Source organism: Manis pentadactyla, chromosome 4, assembly GCF_030020395.1.
Source record: "Manis pentadactyla isolate mManPen7 chromosome 4, mManPen7.hap1, whole genome shotgun sequence".
NCBI classification, from domain to species: Eukaryota; Metazoa; Chordata; class Mammalia; order Pholidota; family Manidae; genus Manis; species Manis pentadactyla.
Window position 1 is genome coordinate 81,223,193 of NC_080022.1, and position 19,088 is coordinate 81,242,280.

The 19,088-nt window shown below is 38.4% G+C and overlaps 1 protein-coding gene across 3 annotated transcripts in view; it reads left to right on the forward strand.

Moving 5' to 3' along the window:
- Positions 1-425: 425 nt before the first annotated feature.
- ABCD3 (ATP binding cassette subfamily D member 3) overlaps positions 426-19,088 on the forward strand; it is an 80,696-nt gene continuing 62,033 nt past the window's right edge. For 2 of the 3 annotated variants that reach the window (XM_057500439.1, XM_057500438.1), the window contains exons 1-2: positions 426-874; positions 17,755-17,791. In XM_057500439.1, coding sequence (XP_057356422.1) covers positions 765-874; positions 17,755-17,791 — 147 coding nt within the window. In that variant the 5' untranslated portion in view covers positions 426-764. The remainder of the gene's footprint in view (positions 875-17,754; positions 17,792-19,088) is intronic. The other variant, XM_036906504.2, reaches the window with a different exon arrangement.

Genomic DNA, 19,088 nt, shown 5'->3' on the forward strand with positions numbered 1-19,088 from the left:
TGATACTCGATATTTTTCTGTGTTCTTTTCTTCCTGATTCTATTTTTTTTAATAAAAAGTGGGCTCTCTATCCACCAAACTAATTTCACAATCCCCTAAAGTTTATAACCCACGTTTGGAAAACTACTGGCTTGGAAAAAGGTTTTTAATTTGTAGACATCCTTCCCACATTTCCATACATCTCTTCGTAGTCTCCGACTGTTGGATTTTCATCTAAACGATGACAGCGCCCTCAGTTTTGTGTGAGTGCTCTGTGATGGGGCTGCTCCGTGGTCTCCTTTAAGAGGATGGTAACAGCCCTTCACAGGGGAGTGGGGGTGGAGTGGCAGGTCCCACTAAATCCCCAGCGCAGGCCAGGCACGCTTTTCCAGTTCTTGTGAAAGCCTGGATGTGGGTGTGCGGAGGTGGGAGTAGGGGTGAGGGAGGGACAGCCACCAAGTTCGGAGAAGTGAGGAGCTGCAGAGCAGCGACCCGCAGCAACTCTGCGCCCACAGTTGCAGGGTCTCCGCGGGGATCGGCGCGTGCGCAGAGCGCATTCCGGGGCTGTTCCGGCCTCCGTGGCGCCCGCGCGCGCTCCCGCCCAGCCAAAGCCCTAGGTGGTCTGCGGCGCGCGGCCGACGCAGCGGCGCGCTCCAGGGGCGGTCCTGCGCGGCCGGCACCGCCCTCCTCCGAGCTACCCTCTGCTCCCAGTCTCCCCTGCGCTTCCTGCATTAAGGCAGTCGCCGCCGGCTCCCCTTCTCTGCCTCGCTCACCCAGGCGGTGCCATGGCGGCCTTCAGCAAGTACCTGACGGCGCGAAACTCGTCGCTGGCGGGGGCCGCGTTTCTGTTGCTCTGCCTGCTCCACAAGCGTCGCCGCGCCCTCGGCCTGCACGGGTAAGAAGGCCGGTGGCCACTCCGCCTTCCCGGCCCGAGAGGGCGCGCTTCGCGCCCTCTCGCATCTCGCCTGGCGGCCGTCGGGGTCCCTCTGCCCTGTGGGGTCAGGCAGAGAGAGGACCGACCGCGGCGGCTGCCAGGCTCAGTGTCAGGGTGTGCGGGTCACCCTGCGGCGCCGGCGACTGCCGGGCTCCTTGCGTCCCCCTGGCCTGTCCGGCCCCTCGCGCGGTCCCCGGGGGTGCGAATCTCCCCTGCGCCCGCTAGCAAACCTGTGCCTCTGCCCCGAGGTTGTGGCCCCCTCCCTCCTCCCCAAACCTTTTTTTTTAAAAATTAAGGTATCGATATACAATCTTATGAAGGTTTCACATGAGCAAAATTAAACCACCTTCTTTTTGTATTAACTTTCTGAGCATGTTCTAAGTTTTGTCCTCTCATCTCCGGACAGACCGTGGATTTGCTTTGTGGACGTGTATGCGTGATTTGAGGATGGTAATATGACTCGCTAGGCTGGAGCCTGTTGTCTAAGTCAGTTGGACGAGGTTTGGCACGATTCCCTAGTAGTTGCTCTTGAAAGTCGCGAGGATGGTTATTGTGAATTATACAGGGTCCTTTGGCAGAGTTGCTTTATGGAGTGGTGTCCGCTTGCAGTAGGTCAGCGAACGTCCTGGCATTTTATCCAGAAAGGCTGTGTGGCCCGCTTGGAGGGCAAGGTACCTGCCCTGGCTTTGTAGGTAGAAGGTCAGAATGTTTCCGGTGAGGATCAAGATTGTTTTTGATTACACTCCACTGGGTCCCCCTCGAGAGAATTTCCGTGTTTAGATTTACAAATCAGATTACAAACATTTTTTATTTGCTGGGAGATATTTGTCTTCCGCAGATGAATGAGAAAAGGTTACTTCCCAAGCATTCTTGCCAGTCATTAGATATTTCGTGTTAAATCTTGGCATACTGGTCTCAGGCATTTTATTTCATTCATCTCTTTGGGCAGGTACTGTTACCTCCTGTTCCTGATTTGCCTAAAATGTCTGATTAGTAGTAGACTTCGGACCAAAACGCTGACGAGGAGCCTTCCTTTCCATGAAGTTCTTACTTTCTCCTTTCTCCTGTCCTCCTTATCTTAATAAGGTCTGAAGCAATGGTCTTTCTTTTTCTTCCTAAGTCTGATTAACAGCGTTGAAAATGATGTTCATCTTTGTTTGGACAATACAGTACCTGTTCACTTTTTAAAATTTAATTTGCTTTTAAAATGATTTATTCTGAAAAGTACAATTTTATTTTTTCCCAATTGGATTGTATGCTTTCCTGGCTCCCTGTTGCAAATGAATGTTATTTGTTATCTGGGAATATGTCAAAGGAAAATGTTAAATGCTATAAAATAACTTTGAATTACATTTTTGCAGGGAATGTTTCAGTGCATATAGAACAGGTGTTTTCAGTATGGGAGAGGGGATTTGAGGACAGCCCTAACAGCTCTGAATTTCTTTTTTTTTTTTTTTATTGAAGGGTAGTTGACACACAGTATTACATTAGTTTCAGGTGTACAACACAGTGATTCAACATTTATATACATGATAATTCTAGGTACCAGCTATCACCATACCAAGTTGTTACAATATTTTGACTATATTCCTTATGCTATACATTACATCCCGGTTACTTATTTATTTTACAATTGGAAGGGTGTTTATATATATATATATATATATTTTTTTTTGTGAGGGCATCTCTCATATTTATTGATCAAATAGTTGTTAACAACAATAAAATTCTGTGTAGGGGGGTCAATACTCAATGCACAATCATTAATCCACCCCAAGCCTAATTTTCGTCAGTCTCCAATCTTCTGAGGCATAACAACCAAGTTCTTACATGTAGAACAAATTCTTACATAGTGAATAAGTTAGGACATGGTGAACATTACAAGGGCAGTCATCACAGAAGCTTTCGGTTTTGTTCATGCATTATGAACTATAAACAGTCAGTTCAAATATGAATATTCATTTGATTTTTAAACTTGATTTATATGTGGATACCACATTTCTCTCTTTATTATTATTATTTTTAATAAAATGCTGAAGTGGTAGGTAGATACGAGATAAAGGTAGAAAACAGAGTTTAGTGTTGTAAGAGAGCAAATGTAGATGATCAGGTGTGTGCCTGTAGACTATGTGTTAATCCGAGCTAGACAAGGGCAATAAACATCCATGTATGCAGAAGATTTCTCTCAGAACATGAGGGGGGAGGTTCTAAGCCTCACCTCTGCTAATCCCCATTTTCTCACCTGATGGCCCCCTGCGACTGTGCCTGTCTTAGGTTGTTCCTCCCTTGAGGAATCTTACCCGTCTCTGGCTAACCAGTCATCTTCCGGGGCCATACAGGGAAATGTTAAGTTGGTAAGTGAGAGAGAAGCCTTATTGTTTGAAAAGGTTAGCTTTTTACTTCTTTGCATATTAATGCCCTGTGGCTTCTATGCCCAGCATTTGTCTTGAGGTGTCTTTACCACTTGGAAGAATTATGATACTCGGTAAATTCGACATGTGGCACGAGTTCTATTTAAAGGTTGTAATTAGGTAGGAAGAAGAAAAGCTATAGAAGTAGCAGGCAGAAGAAAACCTGGGAAGATTGATTATTTCTTTGCAGCTCTGAATTTCTTATGTGATTTTTTAAAAAAAAACTTTGCTTTATTGGAGTATTACACACAAAGAGAAAAGTACACATAAGTGTAGAGCTTGAAGAATTTTCACAAGTTGAACTCACCTGTGTAATCATCCCTCACATCTGCAGTGAGCTGCTGAGTTATAAAACGAGATTATTGACTAAGGAAAGTTTTAAATAATCTAATGGGCAATAGTAGCAAAACAGTATATCTAATATATAATAATAATCTTTTCAGATAACTTAGGTGTTTATTCATATTGTAAAATGCTTAAAAATCTTTAAGAAGTTTTGTAAACATTGGGGGGATTAAATGATGCAAGTTAATTAACTGAACAAAAAGATTGTGATTAACAAATGATTGTTAATCTTTTGCATTGGCATACGAAAATGTTTCATACATTAAATACTTCGTGGGAGGAGAATGCAAATTATAAGCAGATTAACATGAAGTTTTCATTACTGAGATAAAATGATTGAATTATTTTAAAACCATTGAGAATGGTGTTGAATCTAACTTTGTAGGTGTTACATTTCCAGAAACTTTTGGATGTCTTTCAGACTCTAGCTGCACAGTTTGAAGATTAGAAAATTCTAACTTTACATTTTGCAGGGTTTTTGGGGGTATCGTTGGTAACAGGGCTAATTTTGTGCTCTAGTGCTTCATTGAGGAACCTATGGTGGCTTGGCCTTTTTTCAACTATGCGAACAGTAGGTTTGTCTTAAAAGATATTCCCTAGAATCAGATATGTAATGGAGCTAGTATAACCACTTTAAAAGTTACTTTGTAACTTTGTAACATTATTTCAAACTTTAGAATAATGAGTAATTTAACTTTCTGAGTTTTTTTTTTTAGTTTTGTTAATGGAATTTTTTCATTAGTTAAATCATATATGTATGACTTTTTATTATGAGAAATTTCACACATAATTCAAAGTAATTAGAATAATAGTGAATTCTCTATACCCTTTACCAAAGAGGTACCATCATCATTCTGCCTTTCTTGTTTCATCTGTAGCTCCTTGCTTCCCACCCTTTATTTATGGGTCTTTAGATTAAATTTATATATATTGAACTGTATAAATCTTACACATTTAAAAAATAAATGTATACAATAGTGTAATATCCCTATTCGAACATTTTTCTCTCCCCAGAAAGTTCCTTTGTATTCATTCCCCACCACCACTGTACTATGTTTTCACCTTAGCTTTGCCTAGTCAAACATCTTATTTTGTTTATTATTTATGGGGAATAGTGGAATCTTTTTACTCATGGGTAAAGGAGACCATTTCAGTTCAAAGGAAGTATCTGTTTCAGAATGTTGTATATTGTGCTAGGTGCTATCGGATGGAGAGGTGTGTGTGTATTACACATACATTTAAAAAAATGACATCTTTTCTCAGGGAGCTTATATTCTTGTTAGGAAGAAGGAATTTAAGTGCAAATTAGTTAAAAGTGTAAGATGATGACAAATGAAGTACACAGATACGCCTTAGAAATTCTGAGAAAGGAAAGATTAATGTGTTTGGGAAGAGTTAGGGAAGGCTTTATGAAGGATATGAACTAAGACTGGAAAGGGGGGGTAAGAATGAATAAATGATGATAAATTGGATGTTAATATTAGCCTTTATCATATTTTTATCACATTTTATGATAAGAAGCTTTGCAATGCCCTTACATTCTGTCTTCCACTGCCACCAGGGTACTTTTCAAGAAACACAAATATGATCATGTTATTCCTTCATTAAATTCTTTCAGCTATTCTAAAATACAAAATTCTTAGTATAAGAGGATGGTGTTCATGATCTGGTCCTTTACTACTACTACTTCTACTCATCTAGCCATATGGGCTTAACAGTCTGAGTATGACAGGTTCTTCCCAGGCTTTGCAATCTGATTGTAATTACTGGTATCCCTATCATTTTTCATCACCCTTTGATGTTTATTTTCCCTTCAAGACTCAGTTCAGTCAACACTTTCTCATAGATGTTTTCTGTCTTTTCCGGATCTCCAAACAGATGTTGTTGTCCTCTGTTCTCATGATACTCTAAGCATTCCTGTGGTCTTGTAGTTACCACTCTGCATTGTACTATGTCAGACTTTCTGAGTTTCTTGAGGGCATGGACCAAGTCATTTTTCAATTCTGAGTTTGCACATGTCACAGGATACTCAGTAAGTATTTATAGGGTGGACAGATGAGGTAGGATGATTAAGAACTTTTAAGGCTAATTGACAGGCAGTTGAAAATGTGGGACCAGTACAAACATGAGTAGAGACATTATCTTCATAGAAGTGATAGTTGTGTACCTGAGGTTTCATAACATGAATTGAGTAATGGGAAGTCTGCGGGCCAGTTTTAGAAGATGGGGAAAGGGACCTGTCTACATTGCCAAAGTATTTTACCATCTTAAAGAAAAACCAAAAACCAAAACCAGAACAAAGCAGTTTCCTTGCCTTTGCGTGAATGCTCGTCAAAGTTCAGATTTCTCATCCTGGGCTTCAGAGTCTTGCCTCCATCTCGTCTCATCTTACCTGGCTGATCTTATATGCTATTGCCTGCCAGTGAGTACTCTGGTCCAAATAGGCCACGCTCCGTACTATCCTCTGAACAGCCCACCCTCATTCCTGGTTTTGGAGCTTTGCTCATATTACCCATACCTGGAATCAGTCTCTCTCTGTACCCTCTGTTCTTCAACTCTTATCCTTTAAGGGTTAGGTGAAGGTCACCCCTTCTGTGCAGTATTATTTAACAACTCTTGATGATCTCACTGATGATCATCCTCCCTTTTTAACCTTCTGAAGCACCAATTTAGATGCCTGTCTTGTATTATCTATTAATTGCTTGACTGGGTGTGATCTAGCTGTCAGACATCAGGATGTAGTCAAGTCCACCTGCTTATGGGACGATCCTTTGTCCTTTTTCAAAGCCCAGTCTGTAGATGGTGGGAACACAGTTAACTCCCCCAAATATTTCTGAGGAGTTTCAGGGAGCTTGTGTTTCTCTTAGTCATGCTTTACTTCACTTCTTTGTTTCTGCTCTTTTAGATCCCACTTAAATCTTGACCAGAATACTATTTCTGGACCTGATCTGCATCAGTTGGTTTCAGTACATAGTTGCTTTTCTTGGCAAATCCGTTAAGGTCTTCTTCATCTGTGGTTGCTTAAGCATCCCCTTTTTTTTCTGAGCATCCAAATGGGGCCATAACATCCACTGATGGTTCATCCTAAGGGTCTCATACAGCTCCAGCCCCTCACCTGGCTCATGCTTGTACTTTAGTGGGCCTTTGAAATTGAGAAAAGTAAAGCAGCCCCTTCTAGGGCTTTGATTTTCTGGAAGGAGCAGATCTCAGAAAAGAAAGCTAAATTTGAAGTACACAGGAAAGTTGTGGGAATAAATAAAAGACCCAGCCACAGGCCACAGGGCTGAGGCCGAGGGAAAAATAGTCAACAAATTTCCAACAGTGGGGATGGCCAAGGAACTTGTAAGTAAAAGAATGTCTCCACTTTAAGCTGTTCACCATGCTGAGATAAGTACTTTAGAGGTATATATCTAAAGTAATGTTTCAGGGTTACTTTAATTGGCAAGAATGTACATTTTTATATGCAGCAACTTGATCTTTATTATGGAGGCAGGTTGGCATAGTCTTTGGAGTTAGGTATGAGTTTCAGTTTTTACTCAGTTATTTGTTAGATCTTTGACCTTGGTCAATTTACTCAACCTCTTTGATCCTCTGTTTTCTCATCTGTAGAACAGGAATAATAATAGTATTTTCTTACCTAAGTAGTTGGGAAGATTAAATGAGAAGATGTCTTAACTCTGTAACAGGAACAAAGCTCTATAAATAAAAGATAGCTTTAGCTCTCCTCATGCTTGCTACAAGAAAACTAAAAGAATAGTGAAACAGCCCTTTGGTAGGTTCTCAAAAACTGTTGAGCCTTCCTAAAAATTCTCAAATGTGCTCAAGAACATCTCCCTAAAGAAGCCTTTTTGAATTGGTAGAATAATTTACTTTCAGAGTTAGAAGTGTTTCAGTTATTTTTATGTGACGTGGGTTTCAGGCCTCTGTATATTTTCAGTTCCTGCTTCCTGAATATGATACTCATTATTTCTTCACCTCTTTAAGAAGAGGTCCAAAATGGAATTCATTATTCTAAGTGTGGTCTGACTGACAGAATGGAATGGGCTGCTGCCTGCTTTGTAGATCCTAAGGTTTTGTTAAAGTAGGTGAGGCTGTATGCATTTATGACAGTCTGTATTCTTCAGTCATGTTTAGCTTACACAGTTGTTTTCCCTTTCCTTTCTTCAACTTGTGTTTGATTTTTTTTTTTTTAACTTGGGTGCAGGTATTTACACTTATCTTGGGGCACATCACTTCTTCCCTTCAAATTTTTTTTTGATCCTACATATTTAATTAATATTCCTTCTGTATATTTTCCCAATAAATTAAATTTTTGGACAGGACTAAATACAGAACAGTGTATTTAGATCACTCTAACCTTTCAATTACTTGATACCCTTTGGGTGTTGTATTGGTTCTCATCTTTAACTTACCTAGCGCTTCTTTACAACTTTCCTTCTCATAATGACCTGGCTCTCTGACAATAGGATTAGGCATCTGATCCATACTGGGCCAGTCAGAATCCTACTTTGGGATGTTTCTGCTGGAGCTGTTGTGGAAGGGCCATTCTTTTCTGGTCATGGAGTTGTGAAGATGAGACCCTAGAATTATGTGTGGAATTGGTCTCTCTACATGGAAAAGGTGGAGAACCCCTGATCTGGTCCATCATCAAATCCTTTGTAGCATAATAAACTTAAGTATATAGATTTTTCAATATCCCTTCAGAGAAGAGAATAAGTTCGGTCTGAAATGACTTTTTGGTGAAATCCTGCCTGCTCCTATAATTTTTACCACTTTCCTTTAAGTGCTTATGCCATCCTATCCATTTAGATCAATTGTGATTTCCTAGGTTCAACATTAATCTCATCCATAACCTGAAAAATATCATCACCTTCTAATCTGTTGCAATAAAATATAAGCTGGAATTATGAAAAAGAGAGATAGGCTCTTTGCAATTTTCTCTGGAATTATATATAACAAATTAAATTTTATGCAAAATGGCTGTTGTATTTCTCTATTGTTACTTCTTTTGGAATGATTTTATGGAATGTCAGAAGATTAGGCATTAGGCCCTAGCTTAAGAACATGGCATTCATCATAACACTCTTTTTAGGAGGAAATCACTTCTGTTTTAAGCATCTCTGTAAAGAATATAATCTCCCATGAGTTGAAGGATAAAATGCTTTGGATAGCTGATGGTTGTGCTCTTCAGTGGGAACTTTTATGCATATTAAGATGGTTAGTTAGAAGCCTTTTTAGGTAAAACTGTAGTGAGTGTGCTAAAAGGTTTTTTTCTTAAACATTCACTTGCTATCCTTTTGCTAGATTAACAGTCCTGAATTAATGCAATTAAATTAATAAAGCATAAAATTTAAAATAAAGCCCATCAAAGCACAATTAGCTAATTTGATATTTGTGAATAGATGTAGGCATTATTATGGTACCATAACACTATAGACATAATAGTGCACTTTGTGATTTACTTTGTGCTTAATAAGTTACCTGTTGGCATTAAAAATAAAAGCACTAGGGGGAGTGCAGCAACTTCTGTAGGTAAGTAAAAATTCAGTTTAATCAGCATGTTGTATATGTATGTCACTGCCTGTCATTATTTAAAGCATCTTTTCTAAATTTTTAAATTTTTTATTAAGGTATCATTGATATACAGTCTTAAGAATGTTTCACAGGAAAAACAATGTGGTTGCTACATTCCCCATATTATCAAGTCCCCCCCATACCCCATTGCAGTCACTATCCGTCAGCCTAGTAAGATGCCACAGTCACTACTTGTCTTCTCTGTGCTACACTGTCTTCCCCATGACTCTTCCCACACCACATGTGCTAATCATAATACCCCTCAATCCCCTTCTCCCTCCCTCCCCACACACTCTCCCCGCCCCTCCCCTTTGGTAACCACTAGTCCGTTCTTGGAGTCTGTGAGTCTGCTGCTGTTTTGTTCCTTTGGTTTTGCTTTGTTGTTATATTCCATAAATGAGGGAAATCATTTGGTATTTGTCCCTCTCTGCCTGACTTATTTCACTGAGCATAATACCCTCTAGTTCCGTCCTTGTTGTTGGAAATGGTAGGATTTGTTTCTTTCCTATGGCTGAATAATATTCCATTGTGTATATGTACCACAGCTTCTTTATCCATTCATCTATTGATGGACACTTAGGTTGCTTCCATATCTTGGCTATTGTAAATAGTACTGCAATAAACATGGGTGCATGTGTATTTTTGAATCTGAGAACTTGTGTTCTTTGGGTAAATACCTAGGAGTGGAATTCCTGGGTCAAATGTTATTTCTATTTTTAGTTTTTTGAGGAACCTTCATATTGCTTTCCACAATGGTTGAACTAGTTTACATTCCCACCAGCAGTGTAGGAGGGTTCCCCTTTCTCCGCATCCTCATCAGCATTTGTTGTTGTTTGTCTTTTGGATGTTGGCCATCCTAACTGGTGTGTCATGATATCTCATTGTGGTTTTAATTTGCATTTCCCTGATAATTAGTGATGTGGAGCATCTTTTCATGTGCCTGTTGGCCATCTTAATTTCTTTGGAGAATTGTCTGTTCATATCCTCCACCCATTTTTTAATTGGGTTATTTGCTTTTTGGGTGTTGAGGCATGTGAGTTCTTTATATATTTTGGGTGTTAATCCCTTGTTGGATAAGTGGTTTACAAATATATTCTCCCATACTGTAGGAAGCCATTTGACCTCAAGGTGTCCTTTACTGTACAGAAGCTTTTTAGGTTGATGTAGTCCCACTTGTTCATTTTTGCTTTTGTTTCCCTTGCCCATGGAGATATGTTCATGAAGAAGTTGTTCATGTTTATATTCAAGAGAATTTTGCCTGTATTTTCTTCTAAGAGTTTTATGGTTTCATGACTTACATTCAGGTCTTTGATCCATTTTGAGTTTATTTTTGTGTATGGAGTTAGACAATAATCCAGTTACATTCTCTTACATGTAGCAGTCCAGTTTTGCCAACACCAGTTGTTGAAGGGGCTGTCATTTCCCCATTGTATATCCATGGTTCCTTTATCGTATATTAATTGACCATATATGGTTGGGTTTATATCTGAGCTCTCTGTCTGGTCCATTGGCCTATTGTTCTGTTCTTGTGCCTGTACCAAATTGTCTTGATTACCATGGCTTTGTAGTAGAGCTTGAAGTGGGGGAGTGTCATCCCCCCAGCTTTATTCTTCCTTCTCAGGATTGCTTTGGCTATTTGGGGTCTTTTGTGGTTCCATATGAATTTTTAAATGATTTGTTCTAGTTCGTTGATGAATGCTGTTGGTATTTTGATAGGGATTGCATTGAATCTGTAGATTGCTTTAGGCTGGATGGCCATTTTGACAATATTAATTCTTTCTATCCATTAACATGGGATGAATTTCCATTTATTAGTATCCTCTTTAATTTCTCTTAGGAGTGTCTTGTAGTTTTCAGGGTGTAGTCTTTCACTTCCTTGGTTAGGTTTATTCCTAGGTGTTTTATTCTTTTTGATGCGATTGTGAGTGTAATTGTTTTCCTGATTTCACTTTCTGCTAGTTCGTCATTAGTGTATAGGAATGCAACAGATTTCTGTGTTTTAAGTTTGTATCCTGCAACTTTGCTGAATTCAGATATTAGATCTACTAGTTCTGGAGTAGATTCTTTAGGGTTTTTTATGTACAATATCATGTCATCTACAAACAGTGACCGTTTGACCTCTTCCTTGCCAATCTGGATGCTTTTTATTTCTTTTGTTGTCTGATTGCTGTGGCTAGGACCTCCAGAACTATGTTGAATAAAAGTGGAGAGAGTGGGCATCCTTGCCTTGTTCCCGATCTTAAAGGAAAGGCTTTCAGCTTCTCACTGCTGGCTGTGGGTTTTTCATATATGGTCTTTATTGTGTTGAGGTACTTGCCCTCTATACCCATTTTGTTGAGAGTTTTTATCATGAATGGATGTTGAATTTTGTCAAATGCTTTTTCAGCATCTATGGAGATGATCATGTGGTTTTTGTCCTTCTTTTGTTGATGTGGTGGATGATGTTGATGGATTTTCGAATGTTGTACCATCCTTGCATCCCTGGAATAAATCCTTCTTGATCATGATAGATGATCTTTTTGATGTATTTTTGAATTTGGTTTGCTAATATTTTGTTGAGTATTTTTGTATGTATGTTCATCAGGGATATTGGTCTGTAATTTTCTTTTTTTGTAGTGTGTTTGCCTGGTTTTGGTATTAGAGTGATGCTGGCCTCATAGAATGAGTTTGGAAGTATTCCCTCTTCTTCTACTCATTGGAAAACTTTAAGGAGGATGGGTATTAAGTCTTCACTGAATGTTTGATAAAACTCAGTGGTAAAGCCATCTGGTCCAGGGTTTTGTCCTTAGGTAGTTTTTTGATTACCAGTTCAATTTCATTGCCTGTAGTGGGTCTGTTCAGATTTTCTGTTTCTTCCTTGGTCAGTCTTGGAAGGTTGTATTTTTCTTGAAACTTGTCCATTTCTTCTAGGTTATCCAGTTTGTTAGCATATAATTTTTCATAGTATTCTCTAATAATTCTTTGCATTTCTGTGGTGTCTGTAGTGATTTTTCCTTTCTCATTTCTGATTCTGTCTATGTGTGTAGATTCTCTTTTTTTCTTGATAAATCTGGCTAGGGGTTTATCTATTTTGTTTATTTTCTCGAAGAACCAGCTCTTGCTTTCATTGATTCTTTCTATTGTTTTTTTCTTCTCGATTTTATTTATTTCTGCTCTAATCTTTATTATGTCCCTTCCTCTACTGACTTTGGGCCTCATTTCTTCTTCTTTTTCTAGTTTCATTAATTGTGAGTTTAGACTGCTCATATGGGATTGTTCTTCTTTCCTGAGGTAGGCCTGTGTTGCAACATACTTTCCTCTAGCATGGCCTTGGCTGCATCCCACAGATTTTTGCGGTGTTGAATTATTGTTGTCATTTGTCTCCATATATTGCTTGATGTCTGTTTTTATTTGGTCACTGATCCATTGGTTATTTAGGAGCATGTTGTGAAGCCTCCATGTGTTTGTGGGATTTTTAATTTTCTTTGCGTAATTTATTTCTAGTTTCATACCTTTGTGGTCTGAGAAACTGTTTGGTACAATTTCAGTCTTTTTGAATTTACTGAGGCTCTTTTTGTGGCCTAGTATATGATCTGTTCTTGAAAATGTTCCATGTGCACTTGAGAAGAATGTGTATTCTGCTGCTTTTGGGTGGAGAGTTCTATAGATGTCTGTTAGGTCCATCTGTTCTAATGTGTTGCTCAGTGCCTCTGTGTCCTTACTTATTTTCTGTCTGGTTGATCTGTCCTTTGGAGTGAGTGGAGTGTTGAAATCTCCTAAAATGAATGCATTGCCTTCTATTTCCCCTTTTAATTCTGTTAGTATTTGTTTCACATATGTAGGTGCTCCTGTGTTGGGAACATAGATATTTATAATGGTTATATCTTCTTGTTGGATTGACCCCTTTATCGTTATGTAATGTCCTTCTTTGTGTCTTGTGACTTTGTTTTGAAGTCTATTTTGACTGATACTAGTACTGCAACACCTGCTTTTTTCTCTCCGTTTGTTGCATGAAAAATATTTTTTCATCCCTTCACTTTTAGTCTGTGTATGTCTTTGGGTTTAAAGTGAGTCTCTTGTAGGCAGCATATAGATGGGTCTTGGTTTTTTTTATCCATTCAGTGACTGTGTCTTTTGATTGGTGCATTCAGACCATTTACATTTAGGGTGATTATCGATAGGTATGTACTTATTGCCATTGCAGACTTTAGATTCGTGGTTACCAAAGGTTTAAGGTTAACTTCATTACTATCTAAGAGTCTAATTTAACTCACTTAATATGCTATTACAAGCACAATCTAAGGGTTCTTTTCTTTTTCTCCTCCTTTTTCTTCCTGCTCCATTCTTTATATATTAGGTGTCATATTCTGTACTCCTTGTCTATCCCTTGATTGACTTTAGGGATAGTTAATTTAATTTTGCATTTGCTTAGTAATTAGCTGTTCTACTTTCTTTACTGTGGTTTTATTACCTCTGGTGACGGCTATTAAACCTTAGGAACACTTCCATTTATAGCAGTCCCTCCAAAATAGACTGTAGAGATGGTTTGTGGGAAGTAAATTCTCTCAGCTTTTGCTTATCTGGAAATTGTTTAATCCCTCCCTCAAATTTAAATGATAATCTTGCCGGATAAAGTAATCTTGGTTCCAGGTCCTTCTGCTTCATTGTATTAAATACATCATACCACTCTCTTCTGGCCTGTAAGGTTTCTGCTGAGAAGTCTGATGTTAGCCTGATGGGCTTTCCTTTGTATGTGATCTAGTTTCTCTCTCTGGCTGCTTTTAACAGTCTGTCTGTCCTTGATCTTTGCCATTTTAATTACTATATGTCTTGGTGTTGCCTTCCTTGGGTCCCTTGTGTTAGGAGATCTGTGGATCTCTATGGCCTGAGAGACTATCTCCTTCCCCAGACTGGGGAAGTTCTCAGCATTTACCAACTCAAAGACACTTTCTGTCCCTTTCTCTCTTCTTCTTCTTCTGGTACCCCTATAATGCGAATATTGTTCCGTTTGGATTGGTCACACAGTTCTCTCAATGTTCTTTCACTCTTAGAGATCCTTTTTTCTCTCTGTGCCTCAGCTTCTTTGTATTCCTCTTCTCTAGTTTCTATTTCATTTATTGTCTCCTCCACCATATCCAACCTGCTTCTAATACCCTCCATTGTGCTCCTCAATGATTGGATCTCCGACCAGAATTCATTCTCGAGTTCTTGAATGTCTTTCCGTACCTCCATTAGCACGTTAATGATTGTTATTTTGAACTCCCTTTCAGGAAGAATCATGAGGTCCTTGTCATCTTTCTCAGGGGTTATATTAATTTTACTCTGTACCAGGTTCCTTTGGCGTTTCATATTTGTGTATGGCGCCCTCTAGTGTCCAGAAGCTCCACTCTGTGGAGCTGCTCAGCCCCTTGAGGCAATGTTGGGGGTCGCAGGGGAGTGGGATTGGTGCCTGGGTGGAGGAAAGAGCTGTTTCCTGCTTCCTGGCTGCTATGCCTGTCTTCACTGCCTGAACCAGTGGGCCGAGCACACAAGTGTAAGTTTTTGTTCCAGAGCAGCCAGATAAGGATCCTTGCTTTCCACAGTGGCTGGAATCTCAGTCTTTCCAGGAATTCTGCCTCTCTTAGCTTTCCAACCCCGTAATCATGAGAGTATCATGAAAACATCATGAAATGTATGTTTGTGCTCCCAGAGCAGATCTCTGGAGTTAGGTATTCAGCAGTCCCAGGCCTCCACTCCCTCCCTGCTCAATTTCTCTTCTTCCGGCTGGTGAGCTGGGGTGGGGGAAGGGCCTGGGTCCTGCCGGGCCACCGCTTTGGTACGTTACCCTGTTCTGTGAGGTCTGCTCTTTTCTCCAGGTGTATGCAGTCTGGTGCAGTCCTCTTTCCTGTTGCTCTCTCAGGATTAGTTTCATTAATTATATTTTCATATTACATGCAGTTTTAGGAGGAAGCCTCTGTCTCACCTCTCACACCGCCATCTTTAATCCTCTGTCATACATAGCTATTTTTATAAAAATTTTATTCAATGTGTAATATGTGTATTATCTTTAAATGAATAAAAATTTTAAAGTTTCTGAGATTGAATTTCCATATGATAAATATTCATAGTATAACACCAAATACATTGAAGTTTTTTGGGATCCTAAGACTACAAGTTTGAGAAATGCTGATGTAGAATAGTGCCTGGCGTATAAGTAATTAGTGAATGTTTGAATGATTCTTGATCATTCACTTTTGTAAGTTGTCTATCTTGTCAGTAATATGTGTATTTAATATTGTATTTTTTGTTTCTTTTATGTAACTCTAGCAACGAAGTTGTTTTTCCATGTCTTGTCCTAGTTCTGAGATTCTCTTTTCTGTACCTCTGCTCAGGCAGGGCTATTGGGCAGGCAATGAAAAGATAGGTGCAGGGACTGCTGTCATATTTTGAAATGTATGCTGATTAATTGAACAAGAAGAAAATAGATGAGCAGCTCCTGACTGAACATTGTATCACTGTTGGCATAACTGGTTATATAAGTGGTCATGATTCACATAGTCACGAAATTTAAAACTAAAAATAGTTTCAGTGTGTTATTCCCTGAAATGTAGTAAGACAACTGACATTTAGTGATTGTTGTAGATATTACAGATACCGTGCCTTTAGTGTGCTATCAGTAATATACTTTGATATATTGAATACCTTTATTTTAATGTACTTTAACTGATAAATTAATATTTTCAATAGCCAAAGGGAATACACAAGAGTAGAAGACATACCAGTTGTGGAACCTTTTTAAAGTTTCATAGGCTAAAAATCAAAACAAGGAAAATACTGAATATATTTTAGACTTGAATCTGCATACTAGTAGATCATATTTTTGGAAGTAAATGAACTTCTCTAAAGTCTTCAGTAGGACATTTCAAGTGAAAAAATGTAACCATTAAATAAGATTCTACTATGCTGTTCTCATCTAACCTAAATGGTCTATATACATTTCTATAGCTAGTATTTTCAAAATTGAGGACCTGTGGGAAACATCAAAGAATTCTTTAGAAAGAGGAATTTAGAAAGCCTTATAAAAGGTTGCTCATAATTAATTGGGCATGCCTGTATATATATATATATATATATGTGTGTATATACATATATATATATATATATATATAGTTTCTGCAACAGTTTTACAGCCTCATAAAAATCTTAAAACAGATGAGCAATCCTGTAATACAATTGAAAAGAGAAACAATAGTAAATGTAAGCACTTTTAAAATAAGAGCATCTACTGAATTGTAGTTAAGTTTGGCTTTTTAGCCTTGCATCTTATTACTAAAAGTGTTCATTCTACAGATTCTTGGATCCAGCTAGATGTTGAACATGGAGGGCTGACGAATATATGACCCCTGAAGTAGAAATGGAAATGTGCTACCCAGGTTCCCCTTAAAGAAGTGTTCAGTGTCTTGATGTGTGGAGTTGGATCACCAGGGAATCCCTTCTGCCCACATCTTAGAGTCTGCCTTAGCTGCAGAGCCACCTGCCCTGAGGTCATGACCCCCATGGAGCTAGCCTGCATTTGCACACTGAGCAAGGAAGAGATACAAAGACCTGGCCCTTTCAACCTATCACAGAGTACTCTGATGGACAGTATTTGCTTCAGAGCTTCCCACCTGGTTAGGCCTGCGTCATAGTTTTGAGTTATATCCAATCTTGCTTTCTTTGCCTTCCTTTCACAGCTGTGATCCCCAATAAACATTTTTTACCCCAAACATCACTTCATCTCTACTTTGGAGAAACCAACCTGCAATAGCTCCTGATCTCATAGAACTAATTTACTGCAAGGAAGTATACATCAAACAAGATTTTAAATGTGATCAATGTTGTATAGCAGCATAGGGTATTAAGGTAGTGTGTTAAATAAAGAACCTAAACCTGGTTATTATGTTTAGAGAAGCAGCCTGAATTAGTAATCAGGGTTCAAGTGCCAGATTAACTACTTTGAGTAGCATGAACCTTGGGCATCGTACTTTTTTCCATGCCAGTTTTTTCATTTGTAACATGGGAATGACACATGGGCTTTCATCTTTTAGACAACTAACCTGGGATTGCTCATATGGCTCATTCCTGCTCCTTCCCAGAAGCAAGAGAGAGGGGCTTAATGCACAAATATTTTTCATACCATTGTTTGTGTTGGTTTGTTAATGTCCTGCTGGCCAAAGCAGTTCATGTGGCAAACTTATTTCACAGATGGACAAGTAGACTCCAGCTCTCTATGGTAGAATGTGTTAAATAAGTGCCTGGGTATGTGTATGCAGAACTTACCACATAATGCTTGATACATGGTAGTAGTAGCTGACATTTTATTGAGCACTTTCTGTAATTAACACTTAGTAAGAGGCAGCTGGACCTAATATATATTTAATATATTCTATCTCTGTATATATGAAGAAGAAGAGACTCATTTGGAGAATTGGGTAAATTTTTTGGATATCTTAAAATAATTTTTTGATGGGAACAGTTTTCAAATAAAGTTCTCTCCTTTCTTTTTCTCTACAGTAAGAAAACTGGAAAACCACCATTACAGAACAATGAGGTAAAATTTCAAATCATCTACTCTTTGGAATTTCATGCATCTATTCCATTATATAATCTTGTATTAGGATAATATCATAGAGTTTTACAATTAGAAGGGAACTTAAATATCATCTCTAATCCACTACATATTAGAGATGGATTATTAGAAGAATCCAGTAGGAATTCTTTCGAAATAGGACCCTTCTAGCTTTTATTGGAATCTCTTCATTTGATGCAGCATCTTAGGAAGCAGCCATAATTGTATTAGTTCTAGCCCATGATAAGATTAATCTTCCCCCCTCTGCCCTCTTAGTGATTGACTCTATTTTTGTCTTTTGTGGCAACAGAGGACGTCTGCTCTATTTTCTCTAATAGACTTTCATATTGTTTGAAAATAGTTTTTATCTTCCAAGTATTTTTTTTTTTCCTATGCTGAGCAACCCTCATTCCTGCAAGTGTTTCTCACATGACATGGTTTCTGATCCTTTTTCAGTTCTGTATATATTCTTCTGGGCCTGTACTAGTTAGTTTTCTGTAGACATTACACTTAGAATAGAATGTAGTTGTCCAGATGTGGTTTGACTAACATGGAATTACGTCAGCATGATTACATCTCTTGATATGAACACATATTGCTAAAATTCAGCCAAAAATTGCTTTTACTTCTTTAGCGATAACTGCTGTTAGTGTTTATGGTAAATTATAACTTTCTGGTATCTTTCTGAAAAACAGCTTCATTGACACATCCCCTACATATTATTCATTAGTTGGTTTTTTTCTTTTTTTTCAATAGCTTTGTTGAGATATAATTCATATATCATAAAAGCCAGCCATTTAAATGTACAATTCTGTGGATTTACTATATTCGCAGAGTTATGTGGCCATCACCACTATCTAGCTTGATTCTTTTTTTCATCTTTAGTTTTTTTCCTGGTAATATTTTCAAGGTCTATTTATTTAGAAAAAATTTTTATAGAGGTATGTACAATAAAATGCACAAATATTAGTGTATAGCCCCATGCATTTTGACATGGGTATACACTCATGTAACCATCACCTAGATCAAAATATCAGACAGTATTTTCCCCCTTCACGTATTTCACCATGTCCTCACCCCCTCCCCTATAGCAGCCACCAGTCTGTTCTCTGTGTCTGAGTCTATTTCTGTTTTATTCATTTGATTTTGTTTTTGGATTCCACATGTAAGTGAAATCATACAGTATTTGTCTTTCTTTGTCTGACTTATCACTTAGCATAATACCCTCTAGTTCCATCTATGTTGTCAAAATGGCAACAAGGTTTTATTCTTTTTATGC